This window comes from Scomber scombrus, chromosome 19 (assembly GCF_963691925.1).
Source record: "Scomber scombrus chromosome 19, fScoSco1.1, whole genome shotgun sequence".
In the NCBI taxonomy this organism is placed as follows: domain Eukaryota; kingdom Metazoa; phylum Chordata; class Actinopteri; order Scombriformes; family Scombridae; genus Scomber; species Scomber scombrus.
The window spans coordinates 6,789,372-6,813,253 of NC_084988.1; the positions used below are offsets into that span (position 1 = coordinate 6,789,372).

General features: G+C 38.0%; 2 protein-coding genes across 3 annotated transcripts; one reads left to right on the forward strand and one right to left on the reverse strand.

The window, feature by feature from the left end:
• The first annotated feature begins 872 nt into the window (after window positions 1-872).
• Window positions 873-8,222, forward strand: dusp23b (dual specificity phosphatase 23b). 2 transcript variants are annotated; one of them, XM_062440338.1, is made up of 3 exons: window positions 873-1,043; window positions 6,185-6,464; window positions 7,310-8,222. In XM_062440338.1, exons 2-3 carry the CDS (start codon window positions 6,195-6,197, stop codon window positions 7,493-7,495), a joined length of 456 nt encoding a protein of 151 aa, XP_062296322.1. In that variant the 5' UTR covers window positions 873-1,043; window positions 6,185-6,194; the 3' UTR covers window positions 7,496-8,222. The 2 variants fall into 2 exon arrangements, with proteins under 2 accessions (XP_062296322.1, XP_062296323.1); XM_062440339.1 differs by lacking the exon at window positions 873-1,043 and adding an exon at window positions 3,690-3,829.
• LOC134001264 (afadin) lies at window positions 7,828-23,149 on the reverse strand. The gene is made up of 24 exons (XM_062440832.1): window positions 23,054-23,149; window positions 21,457-21,649; window positions 20,189-20,295; window positions 19,929-20,056; window positions 19,708-19,814; window positions 19,473-19,538; window positions 19,154-19,356; window positions 18,203-18,348; window positions 16,556-16,650; window positions 16,162-16,433; window positions 15,347-15,490; window positions 12,644-12,842; window positions 12,415-12,506; window positions 12,158-12,244; window positions 11,967-12,032; window positions 11,785-11,858; window positions 11,002-11,120; window positions 10,746-10,913; window positions 10,502-10,596; window positions 10,229-10,375; window positions 9,175-10,092; window positions 8,393-8,483; window positions 8,234-8,285; window positions 7,828-7,960 (listed from the first exon to the last, which is right to left on the reverse strand). Exons 1-24 carry the CDS (start codon window positions 23,147-23,149, stop codon window positions 7,828-7,830), a joined length of 3,798 nt encoding a protein of 1,265 aa, XP_062296816.1.
• Window positions 23,150-23,882: the final 733 nt, after the last annotated feature.

Here is a 23,882-nt window from a genome sequence, read left to right on the forward strand (position 1 = left end):
AATTAAAATACAATAATTGAGACCAATGCACGCAAGAGAAAATAAGGATGATAAAAATGTTTAGAATATTTGAATACAATTAGTTTAAAAAATGATTAAAAAATAAGTGCAATAACACAGAATAAGAGAAAATGTGTATTATTAAAAGTTAGAGTAAAAAACACATTAAAAAGACAAAAGAACAGTAAAATGACATACAATTAAAATAAATGTCTGATTTAAAATAAAAGTCTGATAAAAACGACTAAAACTAGGTTAAAAGATGAGAAAACATGAATAAAGTTGATAAGAAGATACAACTTATTTATAATTAAAGATATTCACTCTAGTTTTAGTTAAATTTGGGGAAAAAGTTAAAAGTTAAATTAAGGCTAAAATGTATGATAGTATCACATAAATATTCAATATCTGCATGTTCCAACTTAATGTGAAGCTGTGACGGTTACAACAAAAGAAATATTCAAACACACATATAGATATTAATAATGATATTAAGATATAATTCCTCATTTTAAATCCTTGTAATTCCCCTTTAACAACTTATATGTGGCATCCTTGAGATCCTCAAGTTTAAAGTTGTCTTGCTTTATCTCTCACGTGTTTAAGTAGAAATTAATCAATAGAGGTTTAATAATCAGACTCAGGTGACGATGCGCCCCCTGCAGGTGTTTCACTGGTTCTGCACACAGCTGCTCATTTTCATACCGGAGCTGAAAACGAAGCAGCAGAAGTTTGATCCTCTATTCAATCAGCTTTGGTCTAGTTGGGGTCTCTCCTGTTCCTGAGCTCTTAAAGGTTTCCTGGTGATGCTGTTCGGCTGTGCCTCCATGTCTGCTGGGGCAAAGATCAGAGGGCAGTAGATCAGAGGGCAGTAGATCCCCTTTAAGGAGAAGAGGAAAGAGTAAGATCCGGGTCGTTTTGGCCTGCGTGGCACATTTTTTTGGAAGAGTGTGACATCTTATACCTTCAACATGAGACTTGGCTTTTGGATTTTCATGGAGCTGGAGAGTCCACCACTGATCTCAGCACAAAAACAGTCCAAGGTATGACCCAGGGGTGGATTTAGGAGTTGACAAGATCCAAGCTAAGGCAAGAGCAGCCAGAGCAGGGAAAGTTTTTTACATGCAGAATTTAATTTTACTACATTGTATGACTACTGTAAACATTAGTAGTAGTAGTAGATTGTTTTGGTCCTTATCAACTATTTTCCAACAACAATGCACATAGAAATAATAATAATAATAACAATAAGGAATTAGATTAAAAGGAAAACAAGAACTTAATTTCACTCTAAATAACAATAAACAAATCACTCAGATTCAGACAGCAGCTGGTTGAAGTCACTGCTCATAAAAAGTGAATTTATTAATTAATTAATTTTTTTTGGTAATAGATTTGGGGCTTTTAAGGAAACATTTGTGGCTGCAGCCCACCTCCTAGCTCCACCCCTGATATGACCCTCTGGTTCAGGTGGTAACACACTGCTGGTTGATTGTGCTGTTGGGTTAGTTAGAGATTGATTATAATTTAACAAAAAGTTTACAATCATAAATATCTATACACCTTATGAGTATTATCATTCTGAGGATGAATTTTTCGAACAGATTAGTATTTGTTGATTATTTCATTGAAGAAAATGGTTCAACTTGTGTATCTGTCAATGGGGATTTTAATGCTGACAACTTAGATATCAACTCTATATAGAGCCAATACTGGATTTTAGGAGCTGATGCTGATAAACTAAACTAAACTAAACCAAACTAGATGATAACATGGTTTGTGGTTTGGATCACATTTACTGCAAAACACTTAAAGATCACCAGTCATAGGCTCTGTCTTTTGTCCTCTATGTGTTGTTACTTTAATAGTTCATGGTGCCCTTTTAGGTTCCTTCACCTCTGTTTTGTTACTGCCTGTCTTTAAAATAAGGAAACAACCATGGGTGTTTTAGTTAATTGATAATTATTGTTAACGCTAATTAACTCTCTAACACAATAGAATCATATCATATTCATTTATGTACTGCACTGATGTTATTATTATTATTAAAAAGAGAAAAGGTTGATATCAGAAGTGGGATTCGAACCCACGCCTCCAGGGGAGACTGCGACCTGAACGCGAACGCCAGCTGCCGAAGGAACATCCGGGAAATGTTGGAAATGTTGGACCAATGTTGGACGAGGCAGCCAATCAAGTTCGCAGCTCCAACATTCAGCAGCCAATTGCCATCGCGAATTCTTCCTCCAGCTCCAACATTTCCAACATTTGACCAATCACGGCGCAGCAATGTTGGACCAAAGATGGGGGCTTGGCTATTTTTTCTCTGGTGGGCGGCAACGTTACGGGCAGACGTCAGTGTTAGCCATTTCTGTGATTTATTCATTCTCCGTGACTGTGAACTCAGAAGTATCAACATGGTGAGTATTTCCAAATATTTATTACAATGCCGAATGATAAATCATTTAAAGTAAAAGTAATTTTACCGGGTGTGTCATGTTGTCATGTTTGCTTACCCGGGCTATTTACATTACTTTTACCCGGCCGGTAAAATTTGAATTACGCCCTCGTTAACAACATATTTATTACAGTGCCGCAGAATGATAAATCATAAGTAGTAAAAGTTATTTCAAAGGTTGTGTCACGTTGTCTTGTTTGTTTACACGGTCGGTTAAGTGTTTGAATTGCACACCGACACTTGCTAATATTATATAGGATACCGGTACTCGTGCAAAGTTTTGTGCTAAATGATAAGAGACGTTTTCTTAAATGGGTGTTTATTAAAAAGACAAAAAGGTTGATGTCAGAAGTGGGATTCGAACCCACGCCTCCAGGGGAGACTGCGACCTGAACGCAGCGCCTTAGACCGCTCGGCCATCCTGACGTAAGCAATACAGATACCAATCTCGTTTTTAAAGACTACTATTACAACACGACGTCTTACTGTTGATTTGGTTATAATAACTCTTTCATATGTATATTTATGTATCATAGCAAAAATAAAATGTCGATTATGAAAGGTTAAAACAACGTTGTGTCTCCATGGTAACTCCAGAGTTGCGAAACTCTCGCACATGCGCACATGATTCAGTACGGTAGTTGAGAGAGCCGTTATACATTTGTCTTGTCTTTATCAGCAATAATCGACAGGAAAACAGTATTTATCAAAATAATGATGTTTTATGGTGTGACAACGCGGATGTAAAGGTCGGGTTGGATTTACCACTTGGTTAGTGTAATGGAAAGGGTTAAATGATCGCTTGAAACGTGGTTGGGTGAAAGTTTCTACCTCCTTAAAATTAGACAATCTCCGTCATGTTAACACTAGTCTAAACACTACAGAAATCATAGTTACGATTAAAAAATAAATACATACATAAATAAAACTCTCTCAAATCATGGTCGTAAGCGGGAATCGAACATGCGTCTCTTAGGCTCTAACCTGAAATCTCGCGATGTCGCTTCGCAAATCTGGGGTTATCCTCCACCCAGACACAGCTATACTCACAGCTATACTCCTCTGTGCTGTACTCAGATCAGAGGTTAATAGGTAGCACAGTCTATGTTACACCGCTATCACGTTTTTGCTCTTTTAAAAAGCCTGATCTATAATGACAGCTGGCAGACTCACAGCACGGCCACAGACTGAGCTCAGCGTCGCTTGTGTAACATATTTATATATCTGTTACTGTAGTTAGTTAGTTATTTAGCTCCAGACGGCTCGGCTCATTCAAACTCAGTTAGCCGACAGTAGGTGCACTTTTTCGGGGGTCTGTCCGGTAACGTGACGGTGACAGCAGCTTGGAGACTTTCACTCCTTAAAAGGAAACCGGTAAGTTTACAGATAGTTTGCTGAGAGGGAGCATGTGTACCGGCTGGGCTCCTTAAATACACAGTGAAATGCTTTACCTTAAAGCTAACATAAGAAACTGTGAGGTAGTTTACACATTAACAAAGTTTAACATACATGTGCTAAGTGTAGTCTGGAGAGTCCTTCAGTGTGTGTTTAATTATGTTAAAATATGTGCACTCTTGTCAAACCACAGTACAGTTAATCCCCCTTTTTAAAACATTGAACTAGTTTAGCCAGTATGCTAACATTAATGTTTACACTATGACTGTCTAACAGGCTCTTAAACTGCCTGACATGTATCATTCAGCTTGTAAAAAAAAGTTCACTGTAAATGCCAAAGCTATTGTTTCTTATCTGGCCACACCTGTGTTAGGTTATTTATTCAGATCATGCTTTCAGTACAGGTCATCACACACACACACACACACACACACACACACACACACACACACACACACACACACACACACACACACACACACACACACACACACACACACACACACACACACACACACACACACACCTGTCCACAGAGGAAGGAGAAGTATTATGATCCTTTACTTCAGTAAAAGCAACAATACAGCAATGTAAAAAATACTCCATTATAAGAGTCCTTAAGTAAAAGTACAGAAGTATTATGAGCTTCATGTAGTTAAACTATCGCAGTAAAAGTACATAAGTATTATGAGTGATGTAGTTAAAGTATTACAGTAAAATTACATAAGTATTATGAGTTTGTAGGAAAGAAGAAAAAACAAATACATACATAAATCTGTTTTCAGTCTTTGAGCTTTTTCTCTAATCTTTTATTTTTGCTGAAATATTGGATCATTTGAACATTTATTGATTGAAACCATGTGAGAAGTTTAGAGAGAAAAATCATTATTTGGTGGAGCTGTTAACAACTCATAGACATCTGAAACGTGACACTACACACTGCTTTTTGTAAGACGTCTGGTTTCATCTTTAACAATGTGTTGTATTTTAAAAGCTTGTTATATTATCTATTGTGTCAAATCTTCATCTGGAAAGTAACTAAAGCTGTCAAATAAATGTAGTTGAGTGGAAGTAAAAAATAGCATAAAAGGTCAAGCACCTGAAATTGTACTTGAGGGTTAGGGTTGGTTTCCCACCACTGTATACATGTCTAAGTGTTACAACTTCTCTTTATACATTCATGATAGCCTGCTTTGGCTTTTTTCTTCTTCTTTTGGGGGTTTTATGGCAGTTTGCATCCTTCATGTTGCATTACTGCCACCTTCTGGTTTCAGTCCCTTTCTTCTTTGTATCCGTTTAATACATCCAGCTGTTCTTCTGCACTCCCTCTATACTCCCATATCTCTTTTTATACAGATTTATCATCCTCATTACTGTAATTGTGTAACCATGCAGTCTTTCCTGTGTGTATTTCCTGGATGATATGATGACATGTTACAGTCTCTGCTCACTAACGCTGCCCTCAAAGGCCTTTGGGATGTTTTTCTGTAATGAAAAGTGTGCGGCTGAGATTACAGCGTCCGACTCTGTTAATATTTACTTCCTCCTACTACTGCTGTATTTCACATCTGTCAACAAATCAACCTCAGTACATCTGATTAAACTAATAATAATAATAACTTCCACATTATTCTGTGACATTAATATCTCCCAGTGTGCCAAATGAAAGAGGAAATAAAAGCAAATTAAATCAGTTTGTCTTCTCAAATGATGATTAATAACCATCTTAAACTCTTCTCATATAACGAGATCAGTGTCTTGTAATTATGACTTACTACAATAATGATCATAATTATGAGATTGTTTTCTTGTAATTATGAGATACAAAGTCATAATCATGAGATAAGACTTCTGTGTGTTATGAGCCAAAGAGAGAAAATGTGTTTAATATATATTTTCATGTCAGGTTTTTAACTGCTTTAGTTTGTTTTTTCATAAGAAAAGCTGCAACTAACCCTTATTTTCATTATCGATTACTCTGTCAATTATTTTTTTGATTAATTTTTTAGTTGTGTAGTCCATAAAATGTCGATTGTTTGTTGTCCCAAAACCTGAAGGTGACGTCTTCAAATGTGTTATTTTGTCTACAATCCAAAAATATTCAATTTACTTTCACGGAAGACAAAAGAAACCAGAAAAATATTCACATTTAAGAAACTTGAATCAGAGAAATATGACTATTTTTTTCTTAATAAAGGACTCAAAATGCTTAATATTATTTAACTAGTCAGCGATTAATTGAATATGTGGTGATTAATCGATTAATCATTGCAGCTCTAATCATAAGCAGCAGTGATTCTTCATTAATGTGCCTTGGTTTATGTTTCTCCTCAGCTGGACGAACATGGCCTCCAGTGCTCCACACAACTTCTCCTGGGTTGAACCGGGTAAATTGGCCGGACTGGCGCTTCCCCGGATGACCTGTGAATATCAGTATCTGCTGGATAACGGTATCAAACATCTGGTTTGCCTGTGCGAGAGGAAGCCGCCGTACCACGACACGTGTCCAGAGCTACAGCTGCACCACATCAAGATACGTGACTTCACGCCTCCGTCTCCGAGTCAGATTGACAATTTCCTCTCGATCGTGGAGGAATCCAACTCGAAGGGGGAGGTGAGATGTCAGACGCCCGATTGACTTGATTGATGCTTATTCTTATAAAATACTTTCAGAGTGTAGTTTTTTTTATGCTGGCTCTCAGGGCCACAGTGCTGTAACTTAAATTGTTTGGCACCAAGTTTGCTTGAATTTATCTGAGTGTCTGGGCCGGTAGTCCAACTGGCAAAGAAAAGCAGTCTTTCACAACCTTGCAGCTTCTCCAAAGTGCCTGAATCGAGAAGGAGTCAGGAGAAAGACTTTTATAGCCTTTTTTCAATTTGCAGGATTGCACTATGCAGACATTCAACTTTGCAATCTCAACAAAATCTGTCAGACACTTCAGCTGTTCTCAGACTTGACCCAGCACTCCTGATTTGGTTTATGTATATAAAGGTCAATTACTTATTTTGTGTCCATTTGGTTTAGTCAAATTGAAAGGGTTTAAAATTAGAAAATAAACGTATGAATAACTTGCACACATTCTTTTTTTGTGGACCCAGCATAAAATTTCTGCTTTTAATCCATTTTGAGAGTATATATTAGAGGATTATGGTAAAAATGTCTAAGTGGTGTAACCATAAAAACTTTACGTTACACCATTTGACATTTTCTGGAGCATTCAGTGTTACTTTTGGTAAAAAAAATACAAAAAATACAAAATGTACATTTTAACAAACCTGATGCTGCTTTTAAGAGATTTTTAAGATATTTTTGAATTGCTCATCTTGCCAACCCTCATTTATCACTGACCCATAACCCAATTGTTGTAAAATAAAGGGCTATTACACAACAAAACAACGTATTCAGCATGCGTACTATGTTCCAGATGATTGAACAAATTTAATATTGTTCCTCTTCAGGGTGTAGCAGTTCACTGCATGCACGGCCACGGGAGGACAGGGACCATGCTGGCGTGCTACCTGGTGAAGATGAGGAAGATTTCAGGGATCGACGCCATCAATGAGATCCGCAGACTACGGGCAGGCTCGATCGAAACTCACGATCAAGAGAAAGCGGTGGTGCAGTTTTATCAGCGCACTAAGTAGCTTTTACAGAGGCAATAAGATAATAATGAGACAGATGTAGCAATGATTTATAACAGTTAAACAAGCATAACATAAGTGGAAGTGCCTGAATTATGTTCCTACATGAAACCTTTTATTATTTCGTGACAGGAAAATACAATGAAGAGTTTAAACAGGTGATTAAACAAGATCAAATTTCACTAGGCCAAACATTTCTAAAGATAATACTTAGGCACGCTACCTTTTTACACTGAATACTGTCATCTTGTCAGAGCATCGTCTGACATTTCACTTTTCTTTATATAGATATGTTCCTCTTCTGAGGTGTCTGTTTACAAGGCTTTGACCTTCATTTATGCACTAGACGCTAGGGAAAAGAGACGCTGCCGTTCCTTGAATGTGAGCTTTTCAGGGGCCGGTGCTCTCTTGATTTTCTCCTCCTGGTTTCTGTGAATAAACATTGATATTAGCAGATATACGGTACTTTCATTTCATTAGTACTTATGGGGAATCATTTACGGGGACACAACAATATATTTATTGAGTGTAGTTTGCAGATTTATATTACTCAGGGATTTCTTTCAGTTACTTTCTAAGTAATTGAAGGAAATAAGTTGCTATTCTGTAATTTCTCGCTGTTTAAGCTTGTTTTAGTAGTACACAAATGTCATCATGAGAAGAAATACTGCATTAAAATCACAGTTGCTTGTTAGATTTCATTTCAATGTGATACTTAAACGATCAAAAAGTTCAACTCACTCTTTTGATGCCATGTTATCAACGTCTTGAGTCTGTCCATTTGGTCTTTGATCTGCCAAAAACATTGAAATGTTGCAGTTTAAAATAAAAGACAATGTCTGATGAAGAGCACTGACAGCTAAATGTTTCACCGTCTTTAATGCATCAACCAATAATTACCTCCGTCTGCTTTTTCTTCCTTCTGGGAGGGAAGACTTCCTGAGTGCTCTTTCAATTCGCTGTTTACTTTTCCTTCTGAGCTTCTTTTATTCTACAGGTGGAAAAATACATTACTCCATACAGTACAATATTATATCCAAGTGATAGTGAAGTCATTTTCAGATATGTTATAAAAAATAAAGACATGTAAGCCCCTGTTGTGACCTTAAGTGGTTTTAAAGGACCAGTGTATAGGATTTAGTGGCATCTAGCAGTTAGATTGCAGATTGAATAAACCTCTCCCTCACCTCCCAAGCTTGTAAGAACCTATTTTGGCTACGTAAAACACAAAAGGCTTTCTATAGAGCCAGTGTTTTGTTAGTGGTTTGTCTGTTCTGAGCCACATAGAAACATGGCAGTAACATGGTGACATCCTTGGAAGAGGATCCACTCCCTATGTAGATATAAAGGATAATCTATGGTAATGAAAACACAACGATTCTTATTTTCAGGTGATTATACACTAAAGAAAACATACTTGTGAATATTATATTCAATTTCTGTCAAGCCTGTTCTGCTAGATGTATCTAATTAATTTCCATAAGTTATTATATAATGACATTTTTGTTAATCCACTTCAGGTAGTAACTTCCTACATTTCCCAGAATGCCTTTTGGCTCACACCCTCAGAAACAACAAATGTACCCAAAATACAAAGTCCATACAATAGATGTTTTTCTTAACTGTGTTTACATTTTTTAGGGTGGACTTTCCCTTTAACTGAAGCCTGTGTGGTGCTTTACCTGCACTCTTTTCTCCAGCTGCTGTATCATCATCATCATGTCCAAATCCTCGTCTTCTTCCTCCTCATCCTCATCCTCTCTTCTCTGCTGCACCTCCTGCAGCCTCTTCTGAAACTGCCACTCCAGGCTGAGCTTACGGAGTCGGTCGTTCTCCTGCGCCGTGCGCTTCTCTTTAGCCTGAAGCTCCTGCACCTCCTGCTGCAGGAGCTCCACCACCTGAAGCCTCTGCTGCTTCTCCAGCTTCTCCTGGGCCTCCCTCTTCCAGGGGTCAGACAGCTCCTGGAGGTCTTTTTGCCTCGTAGGAGCTGCTCCCTGCTTCTGTTGAGTAGGAGGTTCTTGGAAGGAGACGTGTTTTGTTGGAGTGATGCTCACTTGTGGTTTTGCTGGTTGATCCCTGTGTGTGCTTGGTCGTTGCTGCTGTGATAGAAGTGATGGCTGAGGTAGTTTCTTAGTTGCCGAAATGGGACCGGCATAAATATCATAGGCTTGGCTTTGAGGACTCTGTTTTTGCCCTACTTGATTTATATGTCCATTAACTTTAAGGGTTTGACTCTTTTTCACTGCCAGCAGAGAGGAACTGTGCTGGAAGGTGGTGAGAGGAGGATTTGACTGTGCACTCACTGCTCTGGTCACAGGGATGTCCATGCGTATCGGTTGGATCGAGGGTGTAGGTGTTGGATGCTGTGAAAAGGGTGTTCTCCAGACTCCGGCACCACTTGTGCGAGTTCCCTGCGGTTGTTTTGCAGAAGAGCTGTTATCAGAAAGTATGTCATGAGAGGAGAAGCTCGGGCGAATTGGGAAAGAAGAATAGTGGCTCCTGGTTTGCTTTGCCCTCTGATCCTGCCACGTGTTCTGCCTTTTGTCCAGCAGGGGGCCTCCATTGTCCACACACAAGTTCTCCTGTGAGAGGGCTTGACGCTATTGGGGAAGTACAGAGATTTTTGTAGCATTTACCTATTTGTATTTGTATTATATTTTTCTTTGCTAGCTGCTCAGTAAATTAAACATATGATGATATATAACATTTTTTGTGCCAGAGGGGCATCAAACTTACCATAAAGGTCCTTTTATCACTTGTTGTGTTCTGTCCATCTAAAGGCCTTAAAGACAATTTAAGCATTTGCTGTGGTCGACTGGATTCAGATATGGTCTTGTTCTGGGATTTAGGGTTCGGGAGAGTCAAGTATTCCCTGTGAAATGTCTGAAAACAAACAAAAAATGCTGTTTATTTTGTAGGTAAACAGTGTTTTATTTTGGTTTTGCAATTTGTCTGCCTCTATTATTATTTTTGCAAGAAATTCAATGTTGAAATGTTAAAAAATCTTACATCAGTGCAAAGGTTGAGAGTGGAAACAGCCACAATGTTGTTCCCTCTCACATCAGGGTCAATAGGTTCAACTTCATCCTCCAGGGCAAAGTGTGCTGAAATAAAGAAGAAAAAAAGACACTTAAAGTCTAAAAATACTGGACTTCTTCTTCTTCTGACTCACCCTTGAGCATTAAAACAAATGTGTAAGCTATGCATTTATTCAGCCAGAAGCAATAAATGATCAGAATAGAAGTGCACCCACTGGTCATGTTGGGGTTGGACCGATAAAGCTCTCTGTTCCTTTGCATTATCTGCTCTCTCTTCTTTCTGCTGTTTCCATGCAGACTCTCCAGCTGCTCTGAATGACCAGGATCCAGAGCGCTGTGCAGCATGAGTGCTTTACCGTTTGGATTTGCATGACTTTTATCACCTTGTGAAGCAATAAAGGGTCTTAATTAAAGTAATGAGGTGCAGAAAGGGGAAAAATGCAATGATTTTCACTTTTATTGTGTATTTACCTGCTATCCTTTCTGTAGTTGGTTCATTCAGCAGAGCACCGAGGCCGTGATAGCTCGCTCCAAACTTTGCAACCTGTAAGGTCACAATGGGGCCGGTTTGCATCATGATAGCTGCGGCCCTGAATCAATATAACATTAATATGGTTATTAATCAATTTCATTGCCTTATTAAACTGTTAGCAGACCTTTGTCTTCATTCTTAAACTATGGGGAGACTGTGTAGCTAGATACATTTCATTACACAGTCTGTTGTGTCTGACTGGTATCTCTTTCATTTTATTACATTTACTTTTTGTGGAACTTGATTGAAAAAAAAGGAACACCTGCACACTGTCTTCACTTGCTCAATAACGATACTTTAATATATACACAACTTGACCTTCTTCAGCAAGTGAAGACATTGCTTTTTCATTTTCAGTATGTGTTTACACCAACACACCTGTCAAGAAGTCTACTCAGGTTATAACTGGTTATATTCACCATTGTCACTATTTGTTCAGCATGTAAAGATGGCGGCATGTTAATTTGTACTAAAACACAAATTACAGGACAGTTCTCCCCAAGACCTGTTAACAAACTTTAACATGTAAAGTCAGTGGAGTTCCCCTTTAAGTATTGGTCAAAAATAGTATTGAGTAGATGATAGTGCCAGATGAAAAGCCAGAGAATTACCAAATTCATTAGAACCCATCATATCAGCCATCCAATAGTTATTGAGATACTTCAGTCTGGACCAAAGTAGATGAAAACATAAACTTTTATCTGTAGAATAAACAGTTTTACCTTTCTTGGCTGAGGCCGACTAGGCTTTGGCCGTCCACACTCAGCAGCTGATCCCCAGCTGTTAGCCTGCCGTTCTGCATGCAGTGGAGACAAGAGATTTTATCCATTACTTTAAACTTTCCCTCTGAAAATATTTTGTATGTTTTCCATGTCAACTTCAGCTAAATCAAAATAGATCTCACCATTTCCGCTGGTCCTCCCCTGACAATAGATTTGATATAAATCCCGAGATAATCTTGCCCTCCTCCCTGTGGCAAAATCAGAGGAATGCCGTTAATTAGTTGAGACATTTAGCACACCGTTTTGGTGTTTGAACAGTTAATGAACACGTCACTATGAAGAGGAAATATTTTGGCAGAATTAATGCAGTCACCTTGGCAGCCACAATGCTGACCCCCATCCCACTGTTGAGAGGTTTCTTCAGTGTGATCGTCACAATCTCCGGCTCTCTTTGAGCTGCCTAAAGAAACACATAAAATAAATGAATGCTGTATAAATGCTTGATGTTATCTTGAAACTAAATTGTTTTTCAAACCATCTGGGATCATAGAAGGCGAGGAAAGTTTATTTTAAAAGCAATTTTAATACACAAAGGCAATTCAAATGCATTAAGTCTGTGTTTCTGTTTACCACATATGTACTCCCTGCAGAGGACGTCGGTTCTTTAAAATACACAGCCCAGTCCCCGTTGGAGTTTGGCTGGGAAGTTAAAGAGCAGAGACCTGGAAGAAAAAGGACGTCATACTTACAATACTAATATCAGATAGAGAACCCATTTTAGGTGGATATAGTCAATCCATGCTATGTGATTTCACATTTTGACATATTTTAAAATGTTACAATATTCTGAATCCAATACCTTTCCTGTAAATCGGCTCCAAAAATTCTCTAAGCCCCAGGGGGATCCCTCTCACTGTGTCACAGGAGTATCCTCCCTCCGGCAGCAGGAAGGGCAGGTGGAGGTCGAGGCTCTCCTGCAGCTGGATGTCCCGTCCTTCGCTCCGAATCAGGTTATCTGCAGAGGCGTCCGCGGCTGTCACTATGGCATTGATTAAATCCTGGAGCAAGGACAAGTGGATCAGACGGGGGAAAATATTTCAGGAAAAGGTCGTTGTAGTGTATAGATTTGTCATTCTGTGACAAGGCTTCAGGGAAGAGACATCCAATCTGCCTGCTGTGACATGAGCGAATAACTGTATCTGACACTGACCTTTGACCTCGCTGAGGAGGGACAAAATATACAAGTAATGTTGTCACAATATGTATTGATAACGATGATGTTGCTAGAGGTACCAGTTATAGTGTAGTTTTAACTGTAAAAATAGGCAGTCACTTTTTAAGCACTGGACTTCGTACAGTTTTAAGTACTTTTATTTGACCTCAGTATTTACATGGTATGCTTTATATAGGCCTATTTATTTTAACACATAAGAATGCACATAAGAACACCAAAGACTTTTTACTCTAATAGAATAATTCATTGGAATGCACTCATGCACTTTACTTTATAACATTCATTTACATATCATTTCATCATGGACTGATAATGACCAATGTATGGACTTTCTCTAGATCTGTAGGTGGGGGATGGGATGGGTGCACTCACTCAGTTATATTAAATGTCCAATTCTTGTCTTTAATTTGCACTTTTTGTACTGTACTACCCTGATGACACTGCTAATGTTGTCGTACGTTGCTCTGCTCTGTATAATGGCAATAAATTGAACTGAATTGAATAATGTAGATTACTGCAGATATGATTTTACATATAAGACCGAGGATCGGCTTTTAAAATATGATGCAAACTACTTAAAAGTAACATTAAAATGCTGATGTAAGGTGTAGCCTACTTATCATTTTTAATATTTTAACCACACTTTGAATCCAGGAATTTACTTTTAATTGGTCAGTTTTAGTAGTAGAAGCGGTGATAGTTGCAGCTAGCTTTGCAGTAGATAGTTTCTGTAGTAGTTGTCATGGTAACAACAGTAGAAGCAGTTTTCTATATTGCTCTACTAAAATTTGATAAATAACACAACGCAATTTTTATTATAGACATATGTTATTAAGACATTTTAGTTTTTTAGAGCGTCATAATTAAGGCCATACTGTGTGGTTTGAACATCTTAAATATGGGCGGTAGTTTTGGCAGTAAAAAAAAAGGCGGGATTTTTAAACCAAATTGAAAAAGCCCCACCCACTTTTCACTGACTCCTGGCGGGTCATAAAATGTCCTCAACACATGTTCACTTCAAGATGAAGGCCGGAGTTTCCTATTTTGCTGACTGCATCCTGTTAATATCGCCCACTGGTACAATGTGAGTATATATTTTAGGCTTTAACTGTTTGTTCGTGTTTATGGCTCACGGTTTTTATTCTTATATATACAGTCTATGTTTTTATTATATTTTTTTCCCCCCAGGATGGCGAAGGCTTGACCCGTCCTACTCTGCCTCTGATTGGCTTACCGTGATATTCTTACGCTAGCTCTAACCAATCGAATTTCTCAGGCAGTGAGTATTAGCCAATCAGAGGCAGAGTAGGGCGGGTTATGACTTCGCCATCCTGGGGAAAATAAAAATAGCTGGTGGGTTGGCTAACTAGCAAAATGCTATGAGACTATCAAAAGCTGCTGGACCCTGCTGTTTATATTAACATTATTTTTAAAACATTAACAGACAAGGGACAAAAAAAGTTATTATAAAAGTAAAATTATCCTAGCAACCCCCCACCAACTTGATGATATATAAAATATTTTTTATCCTTTTTCCCCAAGTTGCGACTCAGCTTCCTAGTCCAAACATAGAAGGCAGTCGGAAATTGCTTTAACAAAAATATTAATGCATTACTGTGTGAGAAAAGATAAATTGTTGTTGTCTAAGATTGTCTGGGACTCAAATATACATAGGAGGAGCATACTGGGGCTAGTTTGACATGTATTCTCTAATGGTGTTGCTATTCATATGAATGAATGCTGATGTTTGATGGGCTGCGTTTGTGGCATATTTCTCTCTTGGTTGTTACAGCAGTTTTGGTGCTCTATTGTATTATTTCATACCCGGGCTCTAAAAAGCTGTTTTGCTGTCTTCCCTGTAATATTGGCTGAATGGGAAAGTTGACATGGCTATTGTCATGCATTGGTAGAGATAGGTAAGTATTCTCATTCACATTTTCTTCACACGTATTCACATTCAGCAAAGCATTAGAGGAACATTTCACTCAGAGGTACAGAAGGGCTGTGTGAAAACTTGCCTTACTATTCTTCATATATTATTCATCATCATATTCACTATTCTTAATTATTCATCATATTAAATCTACACTGCTGAGCTCCTGGTCTGTGGTTTAGGCCGCTGGCACAATCTTATATCTGTTTTCTCACCATCAATGCCAAATACTCTAATTATTGACTCTGTATATAGTCAATATTCACATAAAAATATACTCCGAGGCTTTGCATCTTGAGAAATCTCTTGCAAGGCTGGTGCTTCATAATTTTAATATAAAAAAGGAAAACATGAGAGTAGAAGTGGTAGGAGAGGAGCAGACCGGGGGTACTCACAGGGGGGATATGAGGCTCATTGTTTGCATAGAGGTAGCCGGCCAGCAACGTCTGCAGCTGCAGTGAATTCAACTTGAAACAGGTACTCTGGATTTTCTTCGCATCCTGCATCGAGTACTTTTTCATGGTCAGCAGTGTGGTTGCCTAGAAACAGCCAGGCAACGCTATTATAACAGCTTGTACACACTGAAATGTGTGCACTGACACTGTAAACAAAATCTGGGTTGAAAACGGCAAAGCCACAGTTCAGAAATAAATGAGCTCATAAAATAAATGTAGAAAATGATGCCCACTGACATCCTTGTGACATTTTTAGTGTTCAATTGGACTGATATTTAATTATATTATATATTTTTCTGCCTCCCAAAAATATAAAGTACTCAGCATTTCTTCCTATAAACCTGTGTTCCCTCAGTGGAAAAATGATCTAAAACACCATGTAAACTATAATAAAATGTTCTTTTACATTATAAAATCATCATTTACAGTGGAGTTTGAATAAAACGTAACATTCCTCAACAGAAAAAGGTGAAAAGAAAAAAACATTTTATTCCTGTTTTACAGCTTTTTGGAAGACACTGCACCAATATTTCATAAAAGCGCAGTCCATGCTTATTCAGACAAAGGCAAGGCAAATTTATTTGTAGAGCACATTTCAAAAACGAGGCAATTCAAAGTGCTTTACATAAAACATAAAATGCATCAGGACAGAATATAAAAGCAACACTTGGCACAATAAACAGACATTTAAATACAAATAAAAGTGTTAAATTGGAAATAAAATAAGCTAAAATGGCGTGCAGGGAGCTACAGACCTGGATGATGTGTCCCAGGTGGCAGTCGGCAGCCAGCTCCAGGCCCTGCCTCTCTGCCCAGGCCTCGATGGCGGTCAGCCTCTGTCGGAGAGCGGCCCCCCAGTAGTGGGAGCGGAGGCCTGGAATGTCGGCCTCGGGGCTCATGAGCTTGTTGAAGAGCCAAGCGCTGATGAAGTGGAAGAGCTGGGAGAAGAGCTGGATGGTGAGGGCGGGGTTGACCCGACAGCGACGTAACAGAGACATGGCGTTCATCAAGGTGTTCAGCACCAACTCTGTCATGGGCGACACAGACGGCCAAAACATCAGGGTAGTGTTCAACCCAATGACTCCCAACATGACAACTCTTTGGATTTTAAATGAATGGTTTAGTATTTGTAGATCAATAAATATTCACCTATACCCGCCGGCAGTGGACCATGTTGCTCTGGATCAATCATAAAAGTTGGCAAATGCTTTCTCAGCTCGTTCTGCAGACACTGTATCAGGCAACTTTAGAGAAATAAAACACACATAAAATCCACTTAATAAGACCTGCAGCAATCGGTCAATTAAACCGATAAGTAAGATAAGTTTGAAGGAAAACAAACTATTTTGATATGCAAATAATTGTCAATCGAGTCATTTATTGAGAAGAAATTATCTGATTCCAAAATGTGAATATTTTCTGGTTTCTGTAGTTTTTTGATGGCAAACTGTTGGTTGGGACAATAGACGACATTTGAGTCTGTCACTGTGGGCTTTAGGAAACATTGATTAACAGTTTTCACCTTTTCTGGGCATATTACAGACTAAACATCAGATCAGTGAAGCAAGAGAATAATTAAATAGTTGCAGAAAATTTGTGAAATATGTACAGTCTGGAGGACTTTATGTAATGAGCCACATGAATGTATTGTGATCGGGGTCTTCAGAGATGTTATTGCAATGGGAAATAATCTGTTATGTTGGTGGTTTTAGTGGACAGGGACCTGTAGCACCTCCAAGAGCTGGAATAGGCTAGAGGGGTTAGGGGTGATTATAGCTTTTCTTTGTAATAAAGTGACCACGATATTTAGATGATCTGTTGGTGATTATGTGCTGTAGATTTGAAATATGTAGCCGATACATCAGTGGAGAAAGTGCGCAGGAGTCCAAGATGTCTTAACGCTGAAAAGGTTTATTGAGACTTTAAATCAGTACGCGCTCTGTCCTGATGCTCCCTTCAATTCAGTCCAATTCAGAGTTTCAGTCCTCCGAGGATAGTCTTATAGTGAGCCACACAGATAATGCCATAATTGAACCTAGGGCTGGGCAATTAATCGTTATTATATCGATATTGTGATATTTGATAGATATGTGATTTTTGAAGATTTGGAATATCATAATATGGTGATATGGAATAAGTGTTGTCTTTTCCTGCTTTTAAAGGCTGCATTATAGTAAAAATGTAATTTTCTGAGCTTAACACACTCTTCTATTATCTGCCTTTATCCACTTAGTCATTATATTCACATTACTGATGATTATTTATCAGTAGTCTCATTGCATAAATATTTTGCGTAAGCACTGATAGTCATCCCTACAATATTTGATTCTGCCCATATCGCCCAGCCCTAATTTGAACCATGCCCTAATATCAGCAGATCCAACACATTTACAGCATATAGACATTAATATATTGGTCTACAGATGAGAACGATGTCTGAGAACACAGCTCAGCGCCCTTGTCCTCTATTCCTCAGGGTTCACCATATCCAGCCTCTGAATACAGTTACCTCTACGCTGTTCAGAGAGAGACAGTCAAACACACCTCTGACCTCAGCTGCCATAGCAACACTATCAGGGTGCCTCTTGTTTTCCCCAAAAGGAGCAGACCTACTGTCCACTACTGTCTCATGGTCAAGATTTGGTGCAACTTTACAATGATCTCAAGGCCTAGTTTGACCCAGCACAACAATGTATGATGTAAGTTATGGAACATTTCCTAACATTATGTTCTGCAGTTTCAGTTCAAATCCAAAGCACTTAATTTCTGCGATCTTTAAAATCTGTGGTCTGGTACCTGTAGGCTTTGTGCACCAGGTGGGACAGATCCAGCTGACTTTGCTGGGTGAGCGGGTTCAGGTCTTTGTCTTGCTTGAGGAAGTTTAGCAGCTCGGAGGAGTTGGCCATCCAGAAGGCAAGAGCACCGGCGATGGCCTGCTGCCTCTGAAAGACAAACATAGCACACAGCAGTGTCATGTAGACTCACAGAGGATGGCAGGGGTGACTTTACATCAGTCTTGTCAAAAAAGGGTAAATATATAGTTTTTTAATTGAAATAAATAATATACCGTTTTTGTAATCAAATTTGACCTGTGTTGACACTTGACAGCTGTAAAAACACACCAAATGTCTTTTACCCTGAAATTTGATGACTTTTCCTAAAGTGGCCCAAAATGCACAGGCTTTCCTGGTGACCCGTATCTATTGACATGGCTTTTTATTAATGAATAGTTATAGTTTTAATAGGATAGTAGTTATGAGTATTTCTTTTTATGTTGTAGCAGTGATGACTGATGACTGTAATGGTTATACAATAAACTCCACAGTTCCATAAAGTTCTTGTAATTTTCAGTTTCAATAAAATACATTTAAATCATTATTGCTATGTTATATTTTCACATTAGGTAAAATAGGACATGATATTGTGTGATAATAGGTGTTTTTTTTCGAGTGGTGTAAAACCTAAAAAATACACTCTCCGCTCTCTGAAACATTAATCAAGGTTTAATCACCCATTTATTGATCAGTCAGATCGACTATTGATGCTTTCTAAACAGGCCTGTGGTTCAAAATTTGGTATAGACACTTGAGGGGATTCTTAGATCGGGTCAAAATTGACCCAGAACATACTGTGAGGGTGTAGAATATGAAGGGTTAAAGTTGTAGTTAGCTGATATTAATTGTGATTGTTTGTGTCACTTATTCACTTATTCACTTATTTTACAGTAACAGGGTTTCATGGACTTGCCTGGATGACCTTTCCTGTCATGGCCACCATTTTGTCCGCAATCGAGGTTACGCTGTGTGTCTTCCCTGGCGATGGGGAGCCCCACCGTTGCAGAGTGAAGCGCCAACGCCCCACTGCATAGAGGATGTACGCAGGTGAGAGCTTGAAATGAACTGTAGAGCTGTTGGTGTAATTGATGACTGCAGACAGGAAGGCTTCCTCCGCTGAAAAGTAGAAGACACCAGCAGGGAGCGGGAGGACGTTATGAGAGGGAAGGTCACTGAGTTCACAACTGGCAGGTATTTGACTAGAAAAGAGCACTGAGGCATTTCATACTCACAGTTATCACAGAGTTTAATCCCAAGTGGTAATCCAGGTTGATCTAAAAAGTCAGGATGAAGACTTCCTGCATTTTAGCAAAGAAAGTAATCATATAAGCAGCAATCCTGATAATGTTATACAGCATAGACCTTACTGAGTGGTTCTCTTATGGCAACATGTTAAATATACACAGAGAGAGCACAAGGTCATGCTACTGTGCTGCTCTGATTTTCTACAGTTTGCAGATTACTCACCGAGGTCAGCCTGGCTCTGTTGTAGCTTTTTGTTTCCTGTGTGCTGCTTTTTCGTCTCAGGGTTAGACACAGAAACGCTGCTGTTGTTCGGTGGCTTTTCAGTTGACCTGCATATTTGTATGAAGGGTATGATCATGTTATTCTAACGGTTACAGAGGACCGAGGCCAGCAGTCTGAAAGGTAAAAAAGAAAAACTGACAGCAAAGAATGAAACTTTTTACCCATTTTCATCTCCTATAGCCTCATCAGTGGCTTTAATTTTATTCTTCTCTTTCTTCTTTTCTTTTCTTGACAGTGTCCTCTTGAAGTTTTGAATCACGCCTCCCTTTTCCTTCTCGTGGCAGTTTTCCTTTATTGTTCAACACGCATAAAAAGGGAATAGATAAGAGATACATTATCAAACCACAATCGTGAAATAGCACATCACTTTATAATTTAGTTTTTAATCAGTTTTGAGTACATCACAGTAGGTCGAGGATACCTTCAAACTCTCCTCGTCTTTCTTAAGCACAAAACGTCCTTCTCTGTTGTTAGAGTTCCAGTTTAATTGCACAACCAAAGGTCTCTCATCCAGATCCAATGTACGTTCTTATTTCACATATAAAACACAGAAAAATGGTCAAATGGAGTATATTTTTAAAACCAACTAAACCATCATGACAACATGTTACTCCAAACGCTGGATAGTTAATGGACCCAGTTGGACCGAGTGAAATCACATAAACAGTTTACACTAGAAGTGGCTCTTGCAGGATTTCTGATGTGTTGTTTGACATACATAGTTTATGTTACATTAATTGTGTAATAGGGCTCTGAGTATTTTTGTTATTGATTAATCTGCAAAAAGCTTAGTCAATTAATCAAATGTTCTGTCTATAAAATGACAGAAAAAAGTGAAGAATGTGTATTACAGGTTCACTGTGATGCCTTTTGTCTTGTTTTGGCTGAACAACCAGATACAATAAGGCATATTAAGGCATGGAATATTCACATTTAAGAGGCTGGAACCATCAACTTTGTGTGCAGTTTTGCTTTTAAAATAACTGCAACAATAAATCAAATCAAACAAAAAAAAGAACCCCAAACAATTGGCTAATTAAATAAAAGCACTCTGGAGTTTTTGACCACTGGTAGCACTATAGAGCAATGTTTTGCTAGTTTCATGCAATTCCCCTGATTGACAATGAGGTTTGGCAATATATCAATATCATGTCGACATCATGATATGAGACTAGATATCGTAATATCGTGATATGACATAAGTACTTTCTTTTTTTTCCTGGTTTTAAAGGGTTCATTACAGTAAAATGATGAAATTTTACGAACTTACTAGACTGTTGTAGTTGCTCTATTATTTGCCTATACCCACTTACTGATGATAATTTATTAAAAATGTAATTGTGTGAATATTTTTTGAAAGCACCAATAGTCATCCAAACAATATTGTTGCATACTGATATTGAGATATTTGGTCAAAAATATTCTGAATTTATCCATATCGCCCGGCCTTAACTGACAGTTTATGGCAGTAATGCACCAAGAAACATGAACAACGACTTAGAAAACATGAATGCAAACAATAAAAATATTAAAACAGTTTTGCAAATGTTTGAGGAAGGAAAACTCTAAATGAAACTCTGCAAGAAAACTCTAAATAAATTACAATAATAACATATTCTTATTATCTTAATATACAGTATGCACATTTTAAACCACACTGGAGCTACTTTACCAGAGTCCACTTCTTACCTTTATTGGTGTGGATCTCATACAGAGAGTAACAAGTGGTCAGCATTTTCATGTCAGGCCTGAATTTCTCAGAAAGAGTTTCAATAACCTCACGAGTGGAAGAGTTGCTGCAAACACGGATACACTTTGTGGCGACGTTGCCTCCAACACGATCTTCAAAGTAGAAGCGCATCACGCCGTGAAATTGCAGATTCTGACGGGAGACAGAAAACAGTTTTATCTGACAGGTGTTTTCTGCTGCTTTGTGTTTATATTTACAACCTTTTATAAAAGTGCACTGACGCCATGTTGTGGAAAAGGTTTCAATCAGGGCTAAACGATTAATCGAAATGATATCATATATGACCCACAATTTTCAAATCACTGAAGGCACAATATTTGTGTGTTAAAATATCATTATAAACTAAATATTGTGGTGCAGTAGAGATTGTCCCAGCCCACACATCATACTCTACACACTTAATAAAACATATTTGATTAGCACAGATTCCTGTAAATATCACAGCATGATCATTGTAACATGTTTTTCAATGCAAATGAGAATAATAATATAAAAATTATCCCCTCTAATATCGCTAATCAATATTGCAATATCAGTCAAAATATTTGATTCAAAATCATTAAGCCCTAGTATTGATAATATAAAAGCTTCTTTTAACAATCAGGAATAATTTAAACAGCTTTCAAATTGTTGTTGAAATACTTTTACAATCCAAAATGTTGTTGTTTTCTTAAATGAAACCAGCAGATATAAATTATAATCAGTTCAACTTTGTGCACTTAAAAGCTCTGTTGACCTTCTCTTATCGTGTTTAATATCTCGTCATCAAACATCCACTGAAACTCTAAAATGGTAATGTGGTTTATAGTCACCCCCATCATGAGATTTTTAGTTGGGGCTGGACGTTCATCATATATGTAGTCTGACTGTTACTTAAGAGGGAAACTGTGACAGAGCAGCATTTAAGTCAGGACTAAACATATGTAGTTTAATTAGCAGGTCCTTTGTGAGCGTCCCTAAACAAGCATCATCCAAACAACTCCCAACACAATGAAATGTATAGCCAGAAAAAACTCCACTTCAGTGCCATTACAGGTATTTCATGCTATTTAAGGTTATACTCAAGGAGAAAACTACTTAGTTTTATAGTACTTATACAGTATAGAGTTTTGCACTTTTTAATCATATATCTTGAGTGGTCACTTCATTTACTGGGTTTACGTTCTTTCTTTTTGTATGTGTATTATGCGTTATAAAGGACTTGGTAAGCATTTTATAAATGCAGTTTGCAACACGTTACAATACACTTGATAAAGACAGTTCTATAATATTTCATAGATTGAACATATAATAATATAATAATCATAAGAGTTAATAGATTAATAAATACAAGAACTTGTGACAATAAACATGTCAGATTATATTAAAAGTATTAAGTATCACAAAATGGAAATAGTATTTAGTAACATCTCCATTACCTCTAAATTTACATTTGTACATCTAAAACTATTAACAGACGTGGAAAAATGGAAGTTAAACCAAACACCAGCAGAGCTTTTGTGTGAACCACGTTTGATGTCTGCAGGGGGGACTCACCTTGTCAGGTTGGCTTATTTCAAACAGGTCCAGTCTGTTGTTATTCCATTGTCTGATAACTTTGGCTAATTTCTCTCGTTCCTCCTCCTCTGGCATTTTTCGTCAATTAACGTTGAAGTTTCTATCCAAGATTTTGTCCACACAGGAAAAGACAGAGAAGGATACTCCGTGATAGAAAAGAACTTATCTGTCCTGTGTGTATCTATTAATGCCCCAACCCTCCTTCAATTTGGTCCCCATTAGTAATAAACTCATTGTACTGTGCAGTGAGTTCTTAAACATAATTGCAGACTTCATTCACTTTTCCAACCCCCCTCCTCCAAGCCCCCACACCCCTCTGCCCTCATTTAACGGGTCAGTGGATCTTTGTTATGTGAAGCAAACAGTCCCTTAATCATACATCAGTTGTAGGCATATCATTCCCTTCTCTAAAGTCTGCTGCCAATTTTAACTTCCAATTTTCCCTTTATTTGATATTACAGCATACCAAGAGCAACAGTATACTAGTTTTAATGTCTATCATACATACATTTAACTATTTTTCATTTATTTCACCCATACTGCAGCAGTCATTATGTGATGCTCAGGGTGTCAGAGACATTTCCACAGTCACCATGAGATATTTCCATCCTCTTTTTTTTTTTTTTGCAGAGACACAAATAGTTACGCTTGAGGGAATCCCACTTCTCATGCATACCGGTGGTTTTCGACACAATTTATGTTTACGGGTCCTCCCATTCAGTCGGCGCTATGTATGTGGGGCAGCTTTTGTTGGCTGATTCGAAGCTTTCACTAACAATGGAACAAAAACCGTAACAAAAACAACCCC